The sequence below is a fragment of the Pempheris klunzingeri genome, chromosome 5, assembly GCF_042242105.1.
Source record: "Pempheris klunzingeri isolate RE-2024b chromosome 5, fPemKlu1.hap1, whole genome shotgun sequence".
In the NCBI taxonomy this organism is placed as follows: domain Eukaryota; kingdom Metazoa; phylum Chordata; class Actinopteri; order Acropomatiformes; family Pempheridae; genus Pempheris; species Pempheris klunzingeri.
Genome location: NC_092016.1, coordinates 226,427 through 252,080, shown reverse-complemented (window position 1 = coordinate 252,080; position 25,654 = coordinate 226,427). Strand labels below are relative to the sequence as shown.

The 25,654-nt window shown below is 48.6% G+C and overlaps 2 protein-coding genes across 3 annotated transcripts in view; one reads left to right on the top strand and one right to left on the bottom strand.

Annotated features, from left to right (window-relative positions):
- The first annotated feature begins 302 nt into the window (after nt 1-302).
- On the top strand, nt 303-9,856 carry afg3l1 (AFG3-like AAA ATPase 1). Of its 2 annotated transcripts, XM_070830597.1 has the most exons (17): nt 303-567; nt 2,017-2,101; nt 2,552-2,619; nt 2,859-3,008; nt 3,196-3,267; nt 3,482-3,606; nt 3,677-3,947; nt 4,388-4,525; nt 4,612-4,765; nt 4,840-4,947; nt 5,982-6,107; nt 6,487-6,597; nt 6,699-6,814; nt 7,118-7,318; nt 7,405-7,599; nt 8,504-8,794; nt 8,938-9,856. In XM_070830597.1, exons 1-16 carry the CDS (start codon nt 436-438, stop codon nt 8,765-8,767), a joined length of 2,316 nt encoding a protein of 771 aa, XP_070686698.1. In that variant the 5' UTR covers nt 303-435; the 3' UTR covers nt 8,768-8,794; nt 8,938-9,856. The 2 variants fall into 2 exon arrangements, with proteins under 2 accessions (XP_070686698.1, XP_070686697.1); XM_070830596.1 differs by having other exon boundaries at nt 8,504-9,856.
- Nucleotides 9,857-11,043: 1,187 nt separating this feature from the next.
- Nucleotides 11,044-25,654, bottom strand: part of cacna2d4b (calcium channel, voltage-dependent, alpha 2/delta subunit 4b) — a 56,431-nt gene continuing 41,820 nt past the window's right edge. The window contains exons 27-39 of the mRNA XM_070830366.1: nt 23,861-23,922; nt 22,699-22,713; nt 22,436-22,480; nt 22,296-22,358; nt 19,043-19,113; nt 16,350-16,425; nt 15,655-15,707; nt 15,516-15,571; nt 14,758-14,778; nt 14,110-14,227; nt 12,624-12,751; nt 11,500-11,570; nt 11,044-11,142 (exon numbers count right to left, since the gene is read on the bottom strand). Of these exons, the coding sequence (XP_070686467.1) occupies nt 11,044-11,142; nt 11,500-11,570; nt 12,624-12,751; nt 14,110-14,227; nt 14,758-14,778; nt 15,516-15,571; nt 15,655-15,707; nt 16,350-16,425; nt 19,043-19,113; nt 22,296-22,358; nt 22,436-22,480; nt 22,699-22,713; nt 23,861-23,922 (878 nt within the window). The remainder of the gene's footprint in view (nt 11,143-11,499; nt 11,571-12,623; nt 12,752-14,109; nt 14,228-14,757; nt 14,779-15,515; nt 15,572-15,654; nt 15,708-16,349; nt 16,426-19,042; nt 19,114-22,295; nt 22,359-22,435; nt 22,481-22,698; nt 22,714-23,860; nt 23,923-25,654) is intronic.

Sequence of the window (25,654 nt, the reverse complement as noted above, 5' to 3'; positions counted from 1 at the left end):
GAACGCTGCTGAGCTGCGAGGGCCCGGGGCTGTCTCTTGTGATGCCTGAATGTAATAAAGTCACCTTAAAACGAGTTGAATACGTTTTACGTGTCTTATATTAGCAGAGTATCTTGATAAAGGGATAAAGTGGCCTTTCTCTGACCACCAAAATGTTAGAAGAATTAAAGCTGTTCGTCCTGAGGAGAATTACAGGCAGGTGTGTGAACGGAGAGTCCTCCGGGCCTTTACATCATCCTCCCGGTGACATTAGTCGCCGCTCGGTGCTCTTATTCAATAACACTTTCAGGAAGGACCCGCAGATAAACTCACGTTCAATTTCTTCTTCGTGTCCTGTTTTTAAACCCGTGGCTGCCCCACGATGACGTATACAGGGGGCAATTAAACTAAAAGCGTTGTTTCGGACCGAAGAACTGGCCACACTGCTCGGGGAGGATGTCCCGGCTGCTGAGGCTTCTCTCGCCGGCCGCCTTGTTTCTCTGCCGGCCTGGAGGAGCCCGAGCTCGGCTCTCTGCGCTGACGGCTGGACGGCTCTTCTCAGCCGGATTCCGCAGCTCTGCGACCCCGGTGAGTGAAGGTGGAGGGAAAGTCCGAGTCTGTCGGTGACTAAGTGACCCACAAATGTCCTCTCGTCGTGTTGAAATTAGATTTAAACTATCGCGTGTGTGTGTGTGTGGAGGAGCCCGACCAAGTGACGAACCCCATTGAAAAATCACTCATTTCAGAGTTCGTTGGTTTAATAACAAAGGAAAATACAGTGTAAAAGTCCACTTCCATCCTCACCTGCCTGCCGTCGAGTCTGCTTTTTAATTCGGCGTTCATCCCATCCAGCTAATATCATGAAATGTTCTAAGAATGAGTGTTCTTCTTACAGGTGTACCGCAGGTGACTCAAACGGAGGCTTCAGGAAAGAGTTAATTAACCTGAATGAACTTAAACTAAATGTAACACAGCATTAGCCAGTTCTAGTGAATAATTAGTCATTCTGAACTGTTCTTGTCGTGGTACTGTTAAATAAGAGACAGTGTGCACAAAGCAGTCTCACAGCATGTAAAGCAGCCCGACATGTTACTAAAGGTTATCAGTTAGCACCCAGGCTAACTGATAACTGGCTCTTTAAAGGATCACTTCACTGTTTGAGCGCTTTCTGAGCACAGTAACGTGCTCTGGTAATGATGTCACAACCGGATCGCCTCATAATATAGATCTAAATATAATATAATGTGATGTAATATGATATAATGTGATGTAATATGATATAATGTGATGTAATATAATATAATGTGATATAATATAATATAATATAATGTGATATAATATATTGTGATGTGATGTAATATAATAATGTAATATAATATAATGTGATGTGATATAATATAATGTGATATAATATAATATAATGTGATGTAATATGATATGTGATATAATATAATATAATGTGATGTGATGTGATGTGATATATGATGTGATATAATATGATGTGATATGATATGATGTGATATAATGTGATGTGATATCCGTATAATGTGATATAATATAATATGATGTGATATAATGTGATGTGATATAATATAATATAATGTGATGTGATATAATATAATAATGTGATGTGATATAATATAATATAATGTGATGTGATGTGATATAATGTGATGTGATATCCGTATAATGTGATATAATATAATATAATGTGATGTGATGTGATATAATGTGATGTGATATCCGTATAATGTGATATAATATAATATAATGTGATATGATGTGATGTGATATCTGTATAATGTGATATTCGATATGCGATTTCAGACGCAGTGGACAAACACAGATGCTAAGCTAAGCTAGCCCTGTGAGCCTCTGAGGCTAAAAACAAACATCAGCTCACCTCTCCACTAGGGGGCAGCAGCTGTGTCACCGCCCTGTCAATCAAACCAGAGCTAATGAATAAAGTGATTGATTAATCCTGGTCCTGGGTTTGAGTCTCCAGGGCACTAACAGTGTGTCTGTGGTCTTTTCCAGAGCGCCTGGCGTCCTCCAGCTAACGTCCTGTCCCATGGGAGACTCCAGTCAGCTCAGCGGCGCCTTTACTCCACTGAACCCAAAGGTGAGAGGTCTGCAGGTCCTACAGGTCCTGCAGGTCCTACAGGTCCAACAGGTCCTACAGGTCCTGCAGGTCCTGCAGGTCCAACAGGTCCTACAGGGCTACAGGTCCTGCAGGTCCAACAGGACCAACAGTCCTACAGGGCTACAGGTCCTAGAGGTCCTACAGGGCTACAGGTCCTACAGGTCCTACAGGTCCTGCAGGTCCAACAGGGCTACAGGTCCTACAGGTCCAACAGGGCTACAGGTCCTGCAGGTTCTGCAGGTCCTACAGGGCTGCAGGTCCTACAGGTCCAACAGGCCTATAGGTCTGCAGGGCCTACAGGTCCAACAGGACTACAGGTCCAACAGGGCTGCAGGTCCTACGGGTCCAACAGGTCTACAGGGCTGCAGGTCTACAGGGCTGCAGGCCTACAGAGCTGAAAACAATCCAACCATCATGTGTGACTTTCAGATGGAGGAGGAAGATCTGGCAGAGGGAAGAGAGGAGGAGGAAAAGACTGGTGGAGCCGCATGCAGAAGGTATGTCACACCTCCAGCAGCCGAGCTAACGTTAGCTGCAGGTGTGCTAACATCAACTGTACGCATGTTGATGATAGCATGCGTGCTAGCATGCTAATGTCTCTGCAGGCATGCTAACGTACATTCTGCCCAGTCCTCTGAACTGGTTCTCCGTCGCTCACGATGCTACCAGCTGCTCTCAGGTCCCGTCCTGTGTGTCACCTGACCGTCGGGCCACCTGTGTCTCTGCTGCTCCTCAGGGGGACTTCCCCTGGGACGAGAAGGACTTCCGTTACCTGGCGATCGCTGTGGCCGGAGTCAGCTCGGCTCTGCTCTACGTTTACTTCAGAGACAACGGCAGAGAGATCAGCTGGAAGGACTTCGTCCACCAATATGTGGGCCGAGGACTGGTGAGGGGGTGGTCACAATGAGGGGGGGGTCACAATGAGGGGGGGGTCACAATGAGGGGGGGTCACAGTGTGACACCTGTCTGAGCTCAGGTCTCTGTAGAAGCTAAGTGATGGTGGTTCAGTGAGTGTTAGATATCAAAAACATGTTTAATTATCACCGATAATTAATAATCCGTCTTGTGTCCAGGTGGATCGGTTGGAGGTCGTCAACAAACAGTACGTCAGAGTCATCCTGGTGCCGGGAGCCGACTCTGATGTGGTGAGCAGAAAAAAATCCACTTAGTAGAATTTTTGTCCTGAAAAAAATTCCCCCAACTCTTAACCCCCAACTCTTAACCCCTTAACCCCCTAACCCCTAACCCTTAACCCCTAACCCTTAACCCCAACCCAAACATCTGATAGAAATCATGAGAAACAGACTTTTGTTTGCTGTGACATCAGTCCGTGATCTCGTGACATCATGTGACCTGCAGAGCTTCGTCTGGTTCAACATCGGCAGCGTCGACACGTTCGAGAGGAACCTGGAGGCGGCACACATGGAGCTCGGCCTGGAGGCGTCACACCGACCTGCCGTCATCTACAACACCGAGAGCGACGGGTGGGTGTCACACACTCACTCACTCACACACTCACACACGGTCAGCGGTGACGCTGTCCTCTGTCCTCAGCTCGTTCCTCATCAGCATGGTTCCCACCCTGCTGCTCATTGGCTTCCTGCTCTTCACGCTGCGGCGAGGACCAATGGGAGGAGGCGTCGGCGGTGGCAGGGGCGGGCCCTTCAGCATGAGTGAGTCGACAGCGAAAATGATGAAGGACAACATCGATGTGAAGTTCAAGGACGTGGCGGGCTGCGAGGAGGCCAAGCTGGAGATCCTGGAGTTCGTCAACTTCCTGAAGAACCCACAACAGTACCAGGACCTGGGCGCCAAGATCCCCAAGGTACACAACCTCAGGTACACAACCTCAGGTACACAACCTCAGGTACAGAACCTCAGGTACAGAACCTCAGGTACAGAACCTCAGGTACAGAACCTCAGGTACACAACCTCAGGTACAGAACCTCAAGTACACAACCTCAGGTACACAACCTCAGGTACACAACCTCAGGTACAGAACCTCAGGTACACAACCTCAGGTACACAACCTCAGGTACACAACCTCAGGTACACAACCTCAGGTACACAACCTCAAGTACACAACCTCAGGTACACAACCTCAGGTACACACAGGTGTAGTACCAGGAGCCAAGCTCTCCCAGGTGTTGGCCTCCTGTCCCTGAGAGTAAGATGCGGACAGTAACGATCATCACCAGGTGAAAATGAAAGTGGTAAACAGGTAAACCCCATAAATGACGATGCACCTGTCATGTGGTGTTGCAGGGCGCCGTGCTGTCCGGGCCTCCGGGGACGGGGAAGACTCTGCTGGCTAAAGCCACAGCCGGAGAGGCCAACGTCCCCTTCATCACCGTCAACGGCTCAGAGTTCCTGGAGATGTTCGTGGGTGTCGGTCCTGCCCGGGTGAGTGGTTAATGAGAATACCCCCCCCCCCCCCCCCACCCCCCCACCCCCCCGAACTGCTGACGGAGCTCCGCCCTCCTCCACAGGTGAGGGACATGTTCTCCATGGCGAGGAAGAACGCCCCCTGCATCCTCTTCATCGACGAGATCGACGCCGTGGGGAGGAAGAGGGGTGGGGGGAACTTTGGGGGTCAGAGTGAGCAGGAGAACACGCTGAACCAGCTGCTGGTGGAGATGGACGGTACGACGAGCCGACGCCCGCAGGACTCCGCGTGAAACGATGGTTCAGTGTTGACGAGCTGTTTCTGTCTTCAGGGTTCAACACGTCCACCAACGTGGTGGTCCTGGCCGGAACCAACAGGCCGGACGTCCTGGACCCAGCGCTGATGAGACCGGGCCGCTTTGACCGACAGATCTACATAGGTGGAGTCCAACTCTGAGAGCTGATTGGTGGAGCCATCTCTCTGTTCTCTCACTTCACACATGAAACATAAAGACCCTGAAGGCATAAATCTGGTATCCTTAAACCTTCACACCACACTCCATTGACAAAAACAGTCATTTTACCTCTTAAAACACAGACGTTGCTCGTCTGTTTCATTTATTGTGTGTTACTGAAACATTGTGTTGGATCTGAACTAACCGTTTAAAATTCACACAGTAACTCAAACACACTAATGGAGGCAGCAGCAGCTCCTGTGTTCTGTCAGCTAAAATCCCTGTTTTTGTCCATTGAGTCTGGTGAGAAACAGCCATTACGTAATACTTTAAAGCCACCAAACTCCATTCGAAAAAAAGACCAATTTTACTAAGCAGAGCATACAGCTTTGTGTTATAAAGACTCAGTCTGGATCCTTTAAAACACCACAGTCACACAGTAACACAAACACACAGACTGATAGAGGCAGCAGCTCTAAAATCCCTGTTTTAGTGAATGTAGTCTGGTGTGTGTGCTGTTTGTGGTTAAACCAAAAGGATCTTCCAGGTCTCTCTCTGTAGGGATCCTTTCCATGATGCTGTCACACACTTAGAATAACACTCTGAGCCTGTCAGTGGATCAAACAAGCTCTTTTAGTGGACCTACTGTGATCAGGTGCAGTTGTCCCAAAGGATCACGTTGCAGCCATTGCAGCCCGTTTGGTGTCTGCTGGCTGAGGTGATCTACTGGACCAGTTCCAACACTTTTACTACCTACCAGTCACTCAGACACCAGGATGTGGTAATTGTGACCACATTCATATTTTATGTTCACAGGTTTGGATTAGTTAAATAAACAGACTTGATAAAGTCATTTATTGATCCCAGATGAGCCTCGGCGTGTTCCCACCTCATCAGCTGACTGGTTCTGTACCGGAGCTCCATGTTTCCTGACTAACCGGTGATTAAAGTAGTCGTGCTGACAGTAGGGCTGCAGAGGCAGGTGAAGGAGAATGAGGGCTTTTATTTTCTCCTCTCAGGTGCTCCAGACATCAAGGGCAGGGCGTCCATCTTTAAAGTCCACCTGCGACCAATCAAACTGGACCCCAGCATGGACAAAGACGCTCTGGCCAGGAGGATGGCCGCCGCCACGCCAGGGTTCACCGGTAGGTCACAGCGACGTCACGTGACAGTCCAGGGTTTTCATCACAGCTGTAGACACGTGGGAGACGAACTATAACCGAGTGGTCGCTCAGTTTGTTTAAACCTGTGGATACTCGGTGTGACCGCAATAAAGACCTGCAGGCGGCCATTAGCTAACGCTAACGCTAACGCTAACAAAACAAGGAAACACAACTCTGAACGATGACTCAGTTTCTCTAACGAAGGACACAAATCTCTAATGACGACTTCATATCTTTACTTTTAAGCCTGAAGTTTTAAACCAGATGAAGTGACACCAGGGCAGTTTCAGTTTATTTCAGCCGAACATGTTTCTACACGTGTGTTCTTGGCGTGTGATGGCCGTGTGTGTTTGTCCTCCAGGAGCCGACATCGCCAACGTGTGCAACGAGGCGGCGCTGATCGCTGCCCGACACCTGAACCCGTCCGTCAGCGGCAAACACTTCGAACAAGCCATCGATCGCGTGATCGGAGGTCAGCTGACCAGACGCCTCTGATTTTACTGGCTGCCAGTGTGTGTGTTCCACCAGATTATCAGAGTGTGTGTGTGTGTGTGTGTGTGTGTGTTCGTTCAGGTCTGGAGAAAAAGACTCAGGTCCTGCAGCCCACAGAGAAGAAGACGGTGGCGTACCATGAGGCCGGTCACGCCATCGTCGGCTGGTTCCTGCAGCACGCCGACCCGCTGCTGAAGGTACACACACACACACACACACACACACACACACACACACACACTCCCACAGCCTCTGGTGTGTGTATGTGGAGACTGTGTGTCGCTCAGTGTGAACGTTAATGTCATCGTGTTGACATCATGAGTCTCTTTTATTTATCATTATTGATTATTCTATTGATTGTGAATCATTTTGTTATTGAATATGATGATGAGGAAGATTTAGTTCTTTAGATCGTACAGACGCTCTGAAAGACTTTTCACTGGAGCTGTAGAAGCTTCTTCAGATGTGTGTGTGTGTGTGTTAAACCTGTGTGTGTCCAGGTGTCGATCATCCCCCGGGGGCGGGGCCTGGGCTATGCTCAGTACCTGCCCAGAGAGCAGTACCTGTACAGCCGGGAGCAGCTGTTTGACAGGATGTGCATGATGCTGGGGGGCCGCGTGGCAGAGCATGTGTTCTTCGGCCGGATCACCACGGGGGCCCAGGACGACCTGAAGAAGGTCACCCAGTCCGCCTACGCCCAGGTACCGCAGGCCCACTGCTCCCTGTGAGGTAGAAGAGTGCTTGTCCCGCTCTGACGCCCCCCTCCCACCTCTGTGCCTCCCAACAGGTGGTGCAGTTCGGCATGAGCGAGAAGGTGGGGCAGGTGTCGTTCGACCTGCCCCGGCAGGGGGAGGCGGTCCTGGAGAAGCCGTACAGCGAGGCCACGGCGGAGCTGATCGACCAGGAGGTCAGGGGGCTGGTGGAGCGCGCCTACGAGAGGACGCTGCAGCTCATCCAGGAGAAGAGGGAGCTGGTGGAGCTGGTGAGAGCCTGGGGGGGGGGTCTGCTAGACCCTGTGCAGCATCAGGGGGCTTTAACGGGGCTTATACAACAGGTAGAACCAACCGACTGATCCGATTGGTCGACTTCAACGACATCAAATCAGCGGCCCAGCACAGCCGACTGCTGCGTCTCCATGGCAACACTGTAACCTGTAAGTACAACAAGCAGACGCTGACGCACCTCCAGCAGAGAGACAAACGGGACGGGGGGGGGCGCATCAGGACAGAATCCAGAGTTTGTGTCAGAAGGATATTTCACCACCAAAGCTCTTTAGTTTCCCTCAGTGTGCTTCTTCTTCAGTTTGGGACGTCCCTCCATCTGTAGAGAGCATCAGCTCAGCTGGGCTCAGCAGGGACCAGTTATCGCCTCTGCTGCTAGGGGCGTTACTAGGGGCGTTACTAGGGGCGTTACTAGGGGCGTTACTAGGGGCGTTACTAGGGGCCGGACTACTCGCTGGAACGCTACACTAGGTTTAACTACAGAGGAGTCACTGATCGCTGTCCAGGTATAAGTCAGAGCCGCAGAGTGTGTTTCCATGGGAACAGAGATAGCGCTGACCAAAGGTGAACTGACCCCCCCCCCAACATTTCACTCTTTTGGTAGCTGACCGACTGAAGTTCCCCATCCTGCCAGCGGAGTTCATCCAACAGCACTAAATAATGTTTCTACTTCATAAGCTCGTTAATATTAAAACCTGGAAACAAACAAAAAGAAAAATGTTCTTCACAACACAGCGAGGATGCTTCCTCACTATCAATCAATCAATCAATAGTCATTTCTACAGCACCGCTTCATACCAAACACGCTCTCCAACTGTCTCCATGGAGAGCAGCTGTTGTCATGGTGACCGGCGGCCCCATGTTCAGCTGTTGTTTGTCCCTCAGGTGGGGAAGCGTCTCCTGGACAAGGAGGTCCTGGACAAGGCCGACATGTTGGAGCTTCTGGGCCCGCGGCCGTTCGAGGAGAAGTCCACGTACGAGGAGTTTGTGGAGGGGACGGGGAGCTTCGAGGAGGACACGAGCCTGCCGGAGGGCCTCCGAAGCTGGAACCAGGACAGAGGGGAAGAGCCGGGGGAGGAGAGCCCACCTCCGGACGGACAGGGGGACGGACAGCGGGACAGACAGCAGGACAGACAGAAGGCCATGTAGAGCCGAAGCTCAGCTGAGCGCCAGTCGGTGAGAAACGCTCCCTGAGGTTAATGACTGGACCTTCCAGTGTGGACAGGAAGTGGCTCACAGACCGACAGACGGCTCCGTTGTTCCTGACTCTGAGCAGGCAGCTTTTTATTTCTCTAACGAGACATCTGCTCCTTTTCCAGGCCGGAGCGTTCTGAGGACTGACCGTCAGTTTGACTTTGATTTGTTTGGTACAAACGCTCGGGCGCTGTAGGAGTCGGCTGGATAACGTTTGCGTGACGATGACTGAACGGGGTGCCCGCGGCCTGATGGGAAGTGTTTCATATTTCTAAAACTAAACTAAAAAGTCGTCCCGAACTGAGCCCTGAGTGAAATTGTCATGTTTTAGTTGCATCTTCAACTCGTCTCCGTTTATCACAGAAGGAAAATGAGTCCGTCTCCAAAGGCAGAAACTGTTCAGATGATACAAAGTTCGTTTTTATTTCACTTGTTTTTGAGGATGGAAAGTAATGTAGAAAACACTTTATTTATTTTTCCCTCTCTGGGCTTCCGTACTTCAGATTTATGGTCCAAAAACACATCACAGACTCTCTGTTGCATTTGGTGACAAATTCCCTTTATTCCAGCAGAGCCCCCCCCAAAAGGGAAAACACGATGACGTGTCCTGATACAGACTCAGATACTGTCGCTAGTCCCTGAAACACTTTGACCTTCAGCTGATTGAAGGTCATTTAAAACAGGGAAAAGTAGAAATACACACATTTGGTGCCAGATCAGATTTAAACATTTAAAGACACCAATAAACCCTTAAAGCAACATGAACACTATGGAAATGATTCTGAACGCAGACGGTTCAGGAAGTACGGAAAACTCCAACATTTTCACACCATCTCAGCTCAGTTTCAGACCCTTTTCAGTCCCTAAACTAACTTCAGAGAGTAAAACGTTCAGACGGCTTCAGGCTGGTGTTATTGTCTTTACTGCGGTCGTCCAGTAGGCGACAGGAGGATTTAAAGCTGCTACATCTGAGTGAACTTCATTTGTTTGGAGATTTGAAATAAATTCAATAAGAACATTAAAAGTTTTGTGTGTAACAGCTGACATGGTTTAATCTCTCTGTGTTTCCAATATGTGAACAGTTTGAAGTGAAACTTGAAAACGGTGAAACCTTCCAGCCGTCTGAGGACACCGGCTAACTACGGCAGCTACCAGTTAGTTAGCATCTTGATGGCGGTCGCTCACGTTCAGTCACTTCCTGTTTTGGCTGATAACCAGGATGTCAGGACGGTGGCTGCTGATGAAGATCTTCTGTTACACACAGAACCTTTAAAAGCACTGAAGGCATCTTGTAAAGAAACGTGTGGCTGTCGTTTGTCCTGAATCTCTACGTTAGCAGTCAGAGCCACGAGAGAACGACCCAGGTTTTAAAACGTCCGGTCTGTGCAGGTGTGTGTGGACACCTGTCAGTCTCTAAATCCTCTAAGCTCATCCTGGTGTATCAGTTCAGCCTGAGAATCATCAGGTTCATCGTGTGACGACACGTTCACTTCAGAAGTCGCTTTTATCTGCAGGACAAAATGTGTGACCTTCGACCTCTGAGAGCTGAAAGCCCGTCAGTGTTTAAAGCTGCCGAAACCCTGATTTTAAAACTACGGTTTAAATCATCAGTGTAAAACTAAATTAAACGTTTCTGTATCAAAAACCTACAAAGACACTACATTCGTCCAGTTCCTCCACACACACACACACACACACACACTCGCTCACTGTAACACACTCGCTCACTGTAACACACTCCCTCACTGTAACACACACACTGTAACACTGTTACACACACTCTGTTACACACACACACTGTAACACACTCGCTCACTGTAACACTGTTACACACACTCTGTTACACACGCACACTGTAACACACTCACTGTAACACACACACACTGTAACACACACACACACTCACTCACACACACTGTAACACACACACACACTCACTCACTCACTCACACACACTGTAACACACTCACTGTAACACACACACACTGTAACACACACACACACACACACACACACACACACTGTAACACACACACACTCAGCTGCTCTGTTTCCATCAGATCCTGCTGCTCACTTCACAGTTCAGCAGGAGTAACTTGAGTGAAATAGCCCTTTAATCTTCTACTTCAAATCCAGGTGTGCCTCCCTCACAGTGTCCTGATTGATGGGAGGTCCTGGTCCTCGTTGGTCTGTTCTGGTCCACGTTAGTCCTGGTCCACGTTGGTCCTGGTCTACGTCCAGCGGTAAACTATGGAGGTGAGCAGGGAGGCGGAGAAGAGGGGGAGGGACAGGGAGATGGCCGCCACCCCCCCACACTCCTTTGCATCTTCCTGTTAGAGGATTTCAGGAAGTGAAGTGTTAATAAAGTTAAACGTTACAGAAGTTAAACACCAATAAAAATTTAACCTTTAAGTGAAGAGTTATTCAAAAGTTAAAAATTAATAAAGTTAAATGTTAAGTTAAAAAAAGTAATGATTAAAAAATACAAATGGAGTAGAAAAGAAAAACTACTCAAAATGACAAAGGTGTGTGTGTGTGTGTGTGTGTGTGTGTGTGTGTGTGTGTGTGTGTGTGTGTGTGTGTGTGTGTGTGTGTGTGTGTGTGTGTGTGTGTGTGTGTGTGTGTGTGTGTGTGTGTGTGTGTACACATCTGAACACGTATGAGGCACTTAAATGACCCCCCCCCACCTTAGGGTGGTAGGCGTGGCAGGACTCCGGACGCCGACGCACCTTCTGGGATTTCATCCTGTTACACTTCACTGTGGCGTTATGTTCACGGTCGTCAAGGAAAACAGAGCACTGGGACTGATACTGGGACTGGGACTCATACTAGGACTGGGACTGGGACTGGGACTGGGACTGATACTAGGACTGGGACTGGGACTGGGACTCATACTAGGACTGGGACTGATACTGGGACTGGGACTCATACTAGGACTGGGACTGGGACTCATACTAGGACTGGGACTGATACTGGGACTGGGACTCATACTGGGACTGGGACTGATACTAGGACTGGGACTGGGACTCGTACCAGGACTGGGACTGGGACTCGTACCAGGACTGGGACTGGGACTCGTACTAGGACTGGGACTGATACTAGGACTGGGACTCGTACTAGGACTGGGACTGATACTAGGACTGGGACTGATACTAGGACTGGGACTGATACTAGGACTGGGACTCGTACTAGGACTGGGACTGATACTAGGACTGGGACTGATACTAGGACTGGGACTCGTACTAGGACTGGGACTGATACTAGGACTGGGACTGATACTAGGACTGGGACTCGTACTAGGACTGGGACTGATACTAGGACTGGGACTCGTACTAGGACTGGGACTCGTACTAGGACTGGGACTCGTACTAGGACTGGGACTGGTTTGTTAGACCAATATAAGCTAACGTTACCTTTTGTATATTTTGACAAAAGAAGACAAAGTTCCCAAAAGTGAAGTTACATCTAAACTCAAGAAATCTGTCAGAATAAAACACAGAAACATGACGACTGACGTCAGGAGCAACCTGTGTGTGTGTGTGTGTGTGTGTGTGTGTGTGTGTGTTACTGTGTGTGTGTGTGTGTGTGTTACTGTGTGTGTGTGTGTGTCTATGTGTTTTAATGTTTGTCAATGTGTTAGTTTGTTACTTGTGTTACTGACTGTTACTGAGTGTGTTACTGACTGTTACTGAGTGTGTTACTGACTGTTACTGCGTGTGTTACTGACTGTTACTGAGTGTGTTACTGACTGTTACTGCGTGTGTTACTGACTGTTACTGCGTGTGTTACTGACTGTTACTGCGTGTGTCACTCTGAAGGATATATTTGATCTCTTTGGGATCCAGCAGGATCGGTCCGTACTGACGAGAACAGTCACAGTCGGCCTGAGTGACGACCAGAACCAGGTTACTGTCAGGAACCTGCTGCACCACAAACATCCTGAAACACAGCAGACGGCAAGTTACAGCCAGTCAGTCAGTGGTCAGTCAGTCAGTGGCCAGTCAGTCAGTGGTCAGTCAGTCAGTGGCCAGTCAGTGGCCAGTCAGTCAGTGATCAGTCAGTAGGTGGCCAGTCAGTGGCCAGTCAGTCAGTGGCCAGTCAGTCAGTGGCCAGTCAGTGGCCAGTCAGTCAGTGGCCAGTCAGTGGCCAGTCAGTCAGTGATCAGTCAGTCAGTGATCAGTCAGTCAGTGGCCAGTCAGTCAGTGGCCAGTCAGTGGCCAGTCAGTCAGTGATCAGTCAGTCAGTGGCCAGTCAGTCAGTGATCAGTCAGTCAGTGGCCAGTCAGTCAATGACCAGTCAGTCAATCAGATCGGTCAGACAACACAGGGTTAAACACAGCAGGCTCTTAAATGGTGGTTTTTCTGGCTGGACACTGGTGGGCAGCTGATGCTTCACTGTGGACCTGACTGCAGCTAAAGTTCAGTCGTGGTGCAGGTGAAGGTGTGACCACTGGGGGGGGCTGCGGTCTGTGGTTTGATCCCCCCCAGCACACAGAAGGAGGGAGGAAGCTCAGGTCAGGCGTGGCCGGCGTTTAGGCTCCTGTAGAAGCTGCGGCGCCGCCCTGTGGTCCAGTCAGGAAGTGAGCAGCAGATCAAAGCTGCTGGGGGGGGGGTACCTGACCTATAACCTATATATATGACTTTATAAAATATAAGCACGGCGTCCGCTGACATTATTGATCGCAGGACTCTGATTGGTCAGTCTTATTTCTGTGATGGGCCGTTGCTATGGATACAGTTCTGATAGCGGAAATAATCAATTCAAATCAATGAAACCGTTTTAGGTCAAACTGTTGATTTCTTCAACAGCAGCCCCCCCCCCCGTCCTCGTTAGTCCTGGGGTGTGTGTGTGTGTGTGTTACTCTGTGTGTGAGTGTGTGTTTGTATTACACTGTGTGTGAGTGTGTGTTTGTGTTACTGTGTGTGTGTGTGTGTTTGTATTACTGTGTGTGTGTTACTGTGTGTGTGTGTGTGTTTGTATTACTGTGTGTGTGTTACTGTGTGTGTGTGTGTGTGTGTGTGTGTGTTACTGTGTGTGTGTGTGTGTTACTGTGTGTGTGTTACTGTGTGTGTTTGTGTTACTGTGTGTGTGTTACTGTGTGTGTGTGTGTGTGTGTGTGTTACTGTGTGTGTGTTACTGTGTGTGTTTGTATTACTGTGTGTGTGTGTGTGTGTGTGTGTGTGTGTGTTACTGTGTGTGTGTTACTGTGTGTGTTTGTGTTACTGTGAGTGTGTGTGTGTTACTGTGTGTGTGTGTGTTACTGTGTGTGTTTGTGTTACTGTGAGTGTGTGTCGTACTTCTGGCAGCGTCCACACTTGATGAGGCTGTTTGCTTCTCTGATAGACGAGTCGTACATGAAGCCGGGATACGCCGTGTCACAGGGCTGCAGAGCCTCCACCTTCTTCTGCTTATGACCTGACACACACACACAGTGACACACACACACAGTGACACACACACACAGTGACACACACACACACACACACACAGTGACACACACACACACACACACAGTGACACACACACACACACACACACACACACACAGTGACACACACACACACACACACACACAATGACACACACACACACACACACACACAGTGACAGACACACACACACACACACACACACAGTGACACACACACACAGTGACACACACACACATACACACAATGACACACACACACACACACACACACACACACAATGACACACACACACACACACACACACAGTGACAGACACATTATTACACTAATTTTACTCATCCAGTGAATGAAAAACCATCAAAATATCCTCAGTCATGTTTGTGTCTCTGTGAGGACATTTACACACACACACACACACACACACACACACTCACACACACACACACACACACACACACACACACACACACACACACACACACACACACACACACACTCACACACTGTACTCACTGGTGTGGTATCCAGCCTTGGCTGAATGGATGAAGATGGACCCAGGTGATGATGAGGATGGTGAAGATGAGGATGAGATGGTGATGAAGATGAGACCGCCATTTTGAAACAGAATGATTGTGAATGAGACATATTAGCATTAGCATGTTAGCATTAGTATGTTAGCAGTGACCCAGAGTCCAGCAGCAGCTGTTGGCCGTCTTTAGTTCAGTCATGGGACATGAGTCCATCCCCAGGGGACATGGGTCTATCCTCAGGGGACATGGGTCTATCCTCAGGGGACATGGGTCCATCCCCAGGGGACGTGGGTCCATCCTCAGGGGACATGGTTTTATCCTCAGGGGACGTGGGTCCATCCTGTGGGGATGTGGGTCCATCATCAGGGACATGGGTCTATCCTCAGGGGACATGGGTCCATCCCCAGGGGACATGGGTCTACCCTCAGGGGACATGGGTCTATCCTCAGGGGACACCAGTCTACCCTCAGAGGATCCTGGTCTACCCTCAGGGGACATGGGTCTATCCCCAGGGGACACCAGTTTACCCTCAGGAGACACTGGTTTACCCCAGGGACACCAGTCTACCCTCAGGGACACCGGTCTACCCTCAGGGCTTATGGGTTTATCCCCAGGGGACACCGGTCTACCCTCAGGGGCCAATAATACATCCTACATGCGCTGACTGGACTGTGTGGACTGAGTGTCTCTATGAGGACGTGTGTTTGACCTTTGACCCCTGCCGCCCTCAGAGCGTCTTACCGTCCACCAGGAAGTCTGAGTGCCAGAGACCACACAGGTTCAAGTCCAGCAGGAACCTGAGGAGACACAAACACCTGAGTGAGACCAGAGGCCCCTAGAGCCGAACGCAGGTAAAACTACGGCGCAGAGACGAGCTTACATGAGTGCGTTGGAGAAGAACCACTTCATCAACGCCGCGACACCATAAAACGGCTGCAGGAGGAAAACAGAGACCAGTGAGACAGGAGACACTAGTCTAAACACCTGGAAGGTAAATGTGTTGGAAGTGGTCCAGTAGATCACCTGCTACCCAAACTACATTCACAAAAACAGTGTTTTTACTAGTGTGTCTGTGTTACTGTGTGTTACACACGTTGTGTTGGATCCAAACTGACCCTTTGAAACACCAAAGTCTCAGTAACACTAACACAGACTCCCTGATGGAGGCAGCAGCAGAGCAGCAGCTCTAAAATCCCTGTTTTAGTGAATGTAGTCTGGTGTGTGTGCTGTTTGTGGTTAAACCAAAAGGATCTTCCAGGTCTCTCTCTGTAGGGATCCTTTCCATGATGCTGTCACACACTTAGAATAACACTCTGAGCCTGTCAGTGGATCAAACAAGCTCTTTTAGTGGACCTACTGTGATCAGGTGCAGTTGTCCCAAAGGATCACGTTGCAGCCATTGCAGCCCGTTTGGTGGCTGCTGGCTGAGGTGATCTACTGGACCAGTTCCAACACTTTTACTACCTACCAGTCACTCAGACACCAGGATGTGGACAGAGAGGATCATGGGTAGAAACAGGGGAGGGACCCTTGTTACCCAATGACTGAGTGTATTGTTGCTGTGCAGAGACTCACACTGAGCAGAGGCCGGGCGCTGCTGGCGTGATGATGAGTGTTCTTACACATCGCCTGGTAGTCAAACAGCGACACTCTGCAAACAGTCAGAAAATCTGAATAATGAGACTTAATTCCTACACATGCTGTCGAGGCTTTAATGTTTCAGGTGAGCAGGTTCAAATGACTGTGTAACAGAAGTGGGCGTGGTCACGTGACATCATCCTTTGGTTTGTGGACCGCTGTTTCAAGGCCTCAAGTTCAGCTTTACGGGCGTCACCGTCTTGGTTTTTAAGAATCAGAAGTGACGTTTGCTCCTCTGATTGGTCAGTGAGCAGGAAGCCCTGCCCTAAAGCCCCCCCCCCCTTCCTGGTGTATCTTCCTCTAAATGGACCATAACTTACTAAATGAACTGAAGAAGAGGACACAGAGGACACCGACACTCTTTATAGACTGATACCGACCAATCAGAGGACACCGACACTCTTTATAGACTGATACCGACCAATCAGAGGACACCGACACTCTTTATAGACTGATACCGACCAATCAGAGGACGCTTCTTTACACAGACTGATACCGACCAATCAGAGGACACCGACACTCTTTACAGACTGATACCGACCAATCAGAGGACGCTTCTTTACACAGACGGATACCGACCAATCAGAGGACGCTTCTTTACAGACTGATACCGACCAATCAGAGGACGCTTCTTTACACAGACTGATACCGACCAATCAGAGGACGCTTCTTTACAGACTGATACCGACCAATCAGAGGACGCTTCTTTATACAGACTGATACCGACCAATCAGAGGACGCTTCTTTATACAGACTGATACCGACCAATCAGAGGACGCTTCTTTACACAGACTGATACCGACCAATCAGAGGACACGACACTCTTTATAGACCGATACCGACCAATCAGAGGACACCGACACTCTTTACAGACTGATACCGACCAATCAGAGGACGCTTCTTTACACAGACGGATACCGACCAATCAGAGGACGCTTCTTTACAGACTGATACCGACCAATCAGAGGACGCTTCTTTACACAGACTGATACCGACCAATCAGAGGACGCTTCTTTACAGACTGATACCGACCAATCAGAGGACGCTTCTTTATACAGACTGATACCGACCAATCAGAGGACGCTTCTTTATACAGACTGATACCGACCAATCAGAGGACGCTTCTTTATACAGACTGATACCGACCAATCAGAGGACGCTTCTTTATACAGACTGATACCGACCAATCAGAGGACGCTTCTTTATACAGACTGATACCGACCAATCAGAGGACGCTTCTTTACACAGACGGATACCGACCAATCAGAGGACGCTTCTTTACAGACTGATACCGACCAATCAGAGGACGCTTCTTTACACAGACTGATACCGACCAATCAGAGGACGCTTCTTTACAGACTGATACCGACCAATCAGAGGACGCTTCTTTATACAGACTGATACCGACCAATCAGAGGACGCTTCTTTATACAGACTGATACCGACCAATCAGAGGACGCTTCTTTATACAGACTGATACCGACCAATCAGAGGACGCTTCTTTACACAGACTGATACCGACCAATCAGAGGACGCTTCTTTATACAGACTGATACCGACCAATCAGAGGACGCTTCTTTATAGACTGATACCGACCAATCAGAGGACGCTTCTTTACAGACTGATACCGACCAATCAGAGGACGCTTCTTTACACAGACTGATACCGACCAATCAGAGGACGCTTCTTTATACAGACTGATACCGACCAATCAGAGGACGCTTCTTTATACAGACTGATACCGACCAATCAGAGGACGCTTCTTTATAGACTGATACCGACCAATCAGAGGACGCTTCTTTATAGACTGATACCGACCAATCAGAGGACGCTTCTTTACAGACTGATACCGACCAATCAGAGGACGCTTCTTTATACAAACTGATACCGACCAATCAGAGGACGCTTCTTTACACAGACTGATACCGACCAATCAGAGGACGCTTCTTTACACAGACTGATACCGACCAATCAGAGGACGCTTCCTTATAGACTGATACCGACCAATCAGAGGACGCTTCCTTATAGACTGATACCGACCAATCAGAGGACGCTTCTTTATAGACTGATACCGACCAATCAGAGGACGCTTCTTTATACAGACTGATACCGACCAATCAGAGGACGCTTCTTTACAGACTGATACCGACCAATCAGAGGACGCTTCCTTATAGACTGATACCGACCAATCAGAGGACGCTTCTTTATAGACTGATACCGACCAATCAGAGGACGCTTCCTTATAGACTGATACCGACCAATCAGAGGACGCTTCTTTATAGACTGATACCGACCAATCAGAGGACGCTTCTTTATACAGACTGATACCGACCAATCAGAGGACGCTTCTTTACAGACTGATACCGACCAATCAGAGGACGCTTCTTTACAGACTGATACCGACCAATCAGAGGACGCTTCTTTATACAGACTGATACCGACCAATCAGAGGACGCTTCTTTATACAGACTGATACCGACCAATCAGAGGACACTGACACTCTTTATAGACTGATACCGACCAATCAGAGGACACTTCTTTATACAGACTGTGTGTACGGACTGTCCCTTTAATTCAACTTATCTCAACACATCAGTTGTCACCACAGGGTTCTCATCTGTCACTCGTACTTTTTGAACATTCCTGACTTGATCAGCGACGCCATGACGGAGCCGTCCACCTCGCCGAAGAAACGACCCACCTGGAGAAGAAGACATGAACCAGGTGAGAGTGTGTGTGTGTGTGAGGGTGTGTGTTAGTGTGTTATTTCAGCTCAGCCACAGAAACAGGACAGGTGTGTTTGTTCTGGTTTCTCTCCGATGGCGGATGGATACACTGTCATTGGTGAAGAAATAGTTCCTGTACTTTATCCCTTCAGAAGGACACGGTGTCGTGTGTTCGGACTGAACAAACCAGATGAGCTGCTGGTGAGTGTTTGCTGTCTTTAAGCTAAGTTAAGCTAAGATAAGCTAACCATGGCCAGTCACAGCCACGGACACCCTCTCAGAGAGAAGAAGCACATTCCTCATCTCTCCTCCTCCCTCTTCCTCCCTCTGACCCTCCTCTTCCTCCCTCTGACTACCGGTGGGCCGTGTCGGCGCCCTGAGTCACTGTGAGCGGCGCCGTCACGGCCCGCTGGTGCTGACAGAGAGGATTCTGGGTGTTTCAGCAGAACTCTGAGGAGGAGGAGGAGGCTCTTCATCATCGTGTCTGCTGAGTCGGGCCGACAGCAAACGATGAAAGATGAGCTGCTGCAGTGAGGATGCTGCTGTCAGGGTCACCGGGACATTTTGTCAATAAAGTCTGTCAGTGACCCCCCCCAGTGGTCAGAGGGTCCGTCAGTGACCCCCCAGTGGTCAGACACCCGTTTACCTCACTGAGTCTCCAGGTCAGCAGATTACCAGCAAATATTTCACTGTTCAGTCGTGCTCTGCTAACACTATGCTAGCTAGCATTAGCGCTGTACTCTGACAGCTCACCTAGCTAACGTTAGCTTACAGCCTATAAGTTAGCTAACGTTAGCCCGGTCAGTGCAGCCTGAGCTCCAACCAGGAAGTGTTAGCAGCCGACAGAGAACCCAGAGCCACTAGAACCTGTTCTCCATCAGGATCTGAACTTTAGACAGTTATTAGCTACAGAGGATGAGCGCTAACAGGCTAACTATGTGCTGCTAACATCAGACTACAGCTGCTAATTTAAAACTGGTTTGGCTTTGAGCCCCTAAAATAAGCTAAGCTAACACAGGATCAATAAACACACAGGACTCGTTTAACACATACATTTCATAGCATGTAGCATTAGCATGTAGCTTGTAGCCATTAAACTCTTATGAGGATCTTTTTCAGGACCTGGTGGGAACAGATCAGAGATCAGTGATGTGGGATTTAATCCTGGTGACACCCAGCAGCTACTCTGGATGTCGTATTGCCGATCTGATCTATAGCACGCAGTTCTGTTGAATACTTGATTCTGATTGGTCCATCACGGCGTTCTCAGGTCTGTTATTTCTGTACAACAAACCGTTGCTATGGACACAGGTCTGATAGTGGAAGCAATGAAATCATTGATGAATAAATAAAATGTTGGTTTCTTCAGTATGGAGCCATGTAATTAGCCGTGTCATTAGCGTGATAATAATAATGATCATTATCTTCAAGACATTGAGATATTAAAGCTCCAAAAGCGACACCTCATTTGGTTCATCGATGGTCTGAAGCAGTTTGCGAGTTTAGACTGAAGCTAACGGAGGACGGCTCACTGATAAACGTTAACGTTGATTAACTGTTGCATAAGACACAGTGGACGCAGAAACTCTGAGGCCACAGGGTCACTGCACCACGCTAAGCCTCATCTGGCCTCCAGCTGCTGCTGCACATCTGGCATCCCCACGGTCACTGTGACCCTCCTGCAACACAAACAGCACATGTCCAATCTCCCCAATTAAAGGAAAACTGACTGTGTTTTCAACCATGTTTCCTCTGTGTCCACATCCTGGTGTCTGAGTGACTGGTAGGTAGTAAAAGTGTTGGAACTGGTCCAGTAGATCACCTCAGCCAGCAGCCACCAAACGGGCTGCAATGGCTCTCCTCAACCACACAAGACTACATTCACAAAAACACTTATTTTACCTCTCAGAACACAGGAGCTGCTGCTCTGCTGCTGCCTCCATCAGTCAGTGTGTTCGTGTTATTGTGTGACTTTGGTGTTTTAAAGGGTTAATTCAGGTCCAGCACAATGTCTGTGTAACACAAACTACCTGATGGAGGCAGCAGCAGAGCAGCAGCTCCTGTGTCCTGTTCTCTAAAATCCCTGTTTTAGTGAATGTAGTCTGGTGTGTGTGCTGTTTGTGGTTAAACCAAAAGGATCTTCCAGGTCTCTCTCTGTAGGGATCCTTTCCATGATGCTGTCACACACTTAGAATAACACTCTGAGCCTGTCAGTGGATCAAACAAGCTCTTTTAGTGGACCTACTGTGATCAGGATATGAACAGATAGGAACCAGGGTTAAAAACAGCAGAGTTACCCTTTAACAACGAACTCATGGGGATGAGATGTGTGTGTGTGTGTGTGTGTGTGTGTGTGCTTTAATCCTGAGTAATATGGCTCTTAACGGGCAGAGTTAATCCTGACTAACGAGCAGCTGTCAGATGCGCAGCAGCAGTACGGCAGCCCACATGGTCCAGAAAACTGTTTTAAACTGTGAAATACTAAATCAGAACAATTCCACATTCCAGGTTTTCAAGGTAGAACGTGAAAATGAGCTAATTACAACTATGAGATAAGACATTAATGTAGACTCTTCATACGTTTGAGATATTGAGTGAGAAAATAGTTTTTGGACCAGATATTAGTGTTTTGAACTGTCGGACCAACAAAAGGTTTCAAACGCTGCTGATTATTTGGTTGTGTCTCTCAGACTAAAGCACCAACAGAGAAGCTGCTCAGTATTAGAACAGAGTACCAGAGTGAGCTTTAAGGCAGACCTTCTCCTCCAATCACATTTCCCCGTTTCATTTAGAGGACGTGAAGGTGCAGCAGCTGCTTCATTTCACTGTCGCTGCAGATTAAGAGCGACTCGTCCAGATGTTGTTTATGAGCTCATTAAACGAAGCTCTGAGAGCTAAAGGAGTCAACTTCCTGAGTCATGGAGGTTAAACCCTCCCCAGGACACTCAGTTCCCAAAGACTTAAAGGACTAATCTGCTCTTTTTCTTAGGATTTCCAAATATTCTCCAAAAATAAACCAGGTTGAAATTCAGTTTGGTCACATGACTGAAGCAGCATGGAGACGCCTTCAGGGACAATTGGACATCTGACGTTCAGGGTGAGCTGCAAACAGTCAGTGACAAATTCCACCTTTTTCCATCAACCAGGTGATTCTTACCTCGTTCCTCTCTTTGGACAGCAGGATGAAGCCATTGTTGTCGACCAGGAAACAGTTCAGATCCTGAACAAGAAGCAGTAAAAAGACGTGTGTGTTTTGGTTTTTCAAAATAAAGGTCTGCTGATGCTGATGATACTCACCACACTCTCACAGCTGAGAGGACAGACGCCCTCGATGGTGGAACACTGGCAGAGAGAGGAGGAGGAGGAGGAGTGAGATGAAGGAGCTGTCTGACCTTTAGACGCCTTTACTTTGTGATCTCGTGTTTTTATTCACTGAAGCTTCAAAATGACGGAAACATCAACACGAACAGACAGGAACTAAACGTGACGCTGACATGATGTAAAACAACATCACAGATCTGAAAACCACTAATCAATAATCAATAATCATGCAGACTCACGTCTGTGTCGCTGGGCTGGACGCAGCAGGACAGAAACACAGAAAAGGATGAATGTTGGGAAGTCACAGCAGGACTCTGCTGCTCTGAGGCGACAAATGTCCTCTGAGGATGAACCGCCTGTTCAACGCCACCTTAAAGCTGTTAAAGCTGTCAGCTCCCATTCAGCCCCCCCCCCCAATAGATCCCAATAGATCCTCTGTTGTGATATTGGGCTATACAAATAAAATAAAATTGAATCCCAATAGATCAATGAAAACAGACACTATTGGCGCTTTTCCATTACACAGTTTTAGTTCTACTCACCTCGACTCGGTTTGGGTCGTTTTCCATTACAGTAGCGTACCTCCTCAAAGTGGGGGGGTCGTCATAGCGAGGCGGCCCGAAACTCCGGTGGTGTAATTTGTATGCGACACAAACACAAACACAACTGAGGACCTGGAGCGTTTGGTTCACAGGAATAATAAAAACGCCCGGTCGGTTTCCAGGTTTAAAGACGGAGGGTTTGATTCTTGTGAACGAGTCGCTCTCGTGACTCATCCAGTGATGTCACTCCCTGGCCAATCAGTGGCCTGCAGTCTGGTGATGTCACATTTTCAGCTCGACTCAGCTCGCTTGGAACCCCGGCAGAGGAGGTACTAAAATAGTACCTGGTACCAGGTATCAGGTACTATCAGCTGATGGAGAACCCTACAGACCGAGTAGAGCCGAGTAGGTGCTGGTGGAAAAGCGCCATATGGTGATCAGGCATGTTTAACCCTTCAAATGCTTTGTTGAGTTAGTCAGCAAGTTCAGGTCAAGTTAGGGTTAAGTTAAGGTCAAGTTAGGGTCAAATTAGGGTCAAGTTAAGGTTAAGTTAGGGTCAAGTTAAGGTTAAGTTAGGGTCAAGTTAAGGTCAAGTTAGGGTCAAGTTAGGGTTAAGTTAGGGTTAAGTTAGGGTCAAGTTAAGGTCAAGTTAGGGTCAAGTTAAGGTTAAGTTAGGGTCAAGTTAGGGTCAAGTTAAGGTCAAGTTAAGGTCAAGTTAGGGTCAAGTTCAGGTTAAGTTAGGGTTAAGTTCAGGTCAAGTTAAGGTTAAGTTAAGGTTAAGTTCTGGTTAAGTTAAGTTTAGTATCATTAAATGTCCCACAGTGACCTCTCTGTCGACAGGTGTGACTCCTCTGCTCACCTGCTTGGCGATGGCCCAGAACCTCTTTTCCAGCCAATCCAAGGACAGCTGCACCCCGATGGCTGAAAGTAGAACACACACACACATTAGACTCTGAGCCAGGACAGGATGGACTCTGCAGAGGTGAACTGGTGGCTGTTTGTGGGTCCCGGGCGCCCTGCTGGCGCCCTGCTGGCGCCCTGCTGGCGCCCTGCGTGGCGCCCTGATGCTAATGGCTGGATGCTCCCTGATGGTGTGTGTGCTCCCTGGAGGCTGACAACAACAACATTAGCGACAAGCAGCTTCGTCACTCTTCATCACCATGAAAGATGAAAAAAAAGAGAAGCAGCTTTAGTCTGAGATTAAGGAGCCATTGACCCCCCCCCCTTGTTTTTTTTTCTTTTTTCAGTTTTTGGCTTCATGAGTCACAGAGTGAACAAAGGGAGCCCCACCTGTACCCAGGTGTACTTATACAATATACCGTTGTTGAACGCTGTAGTCGTGTTTGTCTCTACAGTGACCGCTTCAGTGCAGCAGCACTCCGGTAAATGAGGTCACTGTCTGGTACTGTACAGTCTGACTCTGCTCTAATGGGCCCACCTCCTTCCTGCCTCTGTGACGGATCCTCTGGTGAGTCCCGCTATGGCAGCTGGAGGGGTCGTCCCACCATCAGACACGCCCCCTCATGGCGGCCCAGACGGGTTTTTGTCTGTTGGTTCACGTCCGACGCAGACAGTCATTAACGTGTAGGAAAGTAGCTATCAATCAATGAATCAATCAGTCAATCAGTCAGTCAGTCAGTGTTTCTCTCTCCAGCTTCAGGTCACAGCAGTGTTTCTCTCAGACTGTTTCCATAAAGAGCAGCTCAGAACAAACTCTTTCATTCAGAGACCAAAGATTCAGGAATTCAACAGGAAGGATTGAAGAATCTTTCAGATTGTCTGCTTTCTAGTTCTGGTTCCCGTCAGCAGTCAGTTCAGAAGTGAGAACACCTTTTATATGATGTGAGACTGTAGGACTGAAAGCTCGTGTCCTCGTCCTGATGAAGAGGAATCTGGATCTGGGCTCAGCTGATGAAGGCGCTGCCCTCTGCTGTCTCATTTCCTTCCTCTTCCTGCTTCCTTCTGTCCCGTCAGCAGCGTCCTTCAGCGCTGCAGCTGCTGATCCTGCTGCAGTCTGCAGAGTCCACGAGGACCGAACCCACACAGCAGCAGCGTTTCAGCACGTTTGGCTGCTGCTGCATTACGCTTAGAAAAGCTTTGGAAGCTGAAAACATTCACATTTCATGATTTTCTACTCGCACGGTTTATCTTCTTCATATTTCTGCTGTCTTCTGCTGCATCCACGTTGCTGTTGATTCCCTGTTTCATTTCTAATAATCATAATGGGAGCGAAGAGGACGTCTGCTGTAGATGAAGAGCAGCACAGGGACAGAACATGGACCGCCCCCGTCCTTCACATCCTGTGTGATGTCATCAGGAGGGAGGAGCTAGAGACGACTTCCTGGAAGAAGAACGGAAGCAAACAGGCAACACCCACGTCACTGTCCCTCTGTCCCTCCCCCATGTTTACAGGTGAAGAGCAGCGCTGTGTTCCTATCGGTCGACGTCAAGACACATCATGGATGGTCCTGGACGTCCTGAGGCGTCCCAGATGAGGTGTCGTTGTCCACGCTATGCTAGCCAGCTAGCTTTAGCTGTTAGCTACACGGCATGAATAGTTAGCATCATGGAGCCAACAGTCCACACGAAATCAAACATGATGGCGGTCGGTCACGTTCAGTCTCGTGTTCTCACTTCCTGTTTTGGCTGATAA

Excerpts from the sequence above, each read along its gene's own strand:
- afg3l1 (XM_070830597.1), top strand. The coding sequence starts at position 436 with ATGTCCCGGCTGCTGAGGCTTCTCTCGCCGGCCGCCTTGTTTCTCTGC. Across the intron at positions 3,607-3,676 it reads TACAACACCGAGAGCGACGG|CTCGTTCCTCATCAGCATGG; the intron begins GTGGGTGTCACA and ends CTCTGTCCTCAG. Across the intron at positions 6,598-6,698 it reads CATCGATCGCGTGATCGGAG|GTCTGGAGAAAAAGACTCAG; the intron begins GTCAGCTGACCA and ends GTGTTCGTTCAG.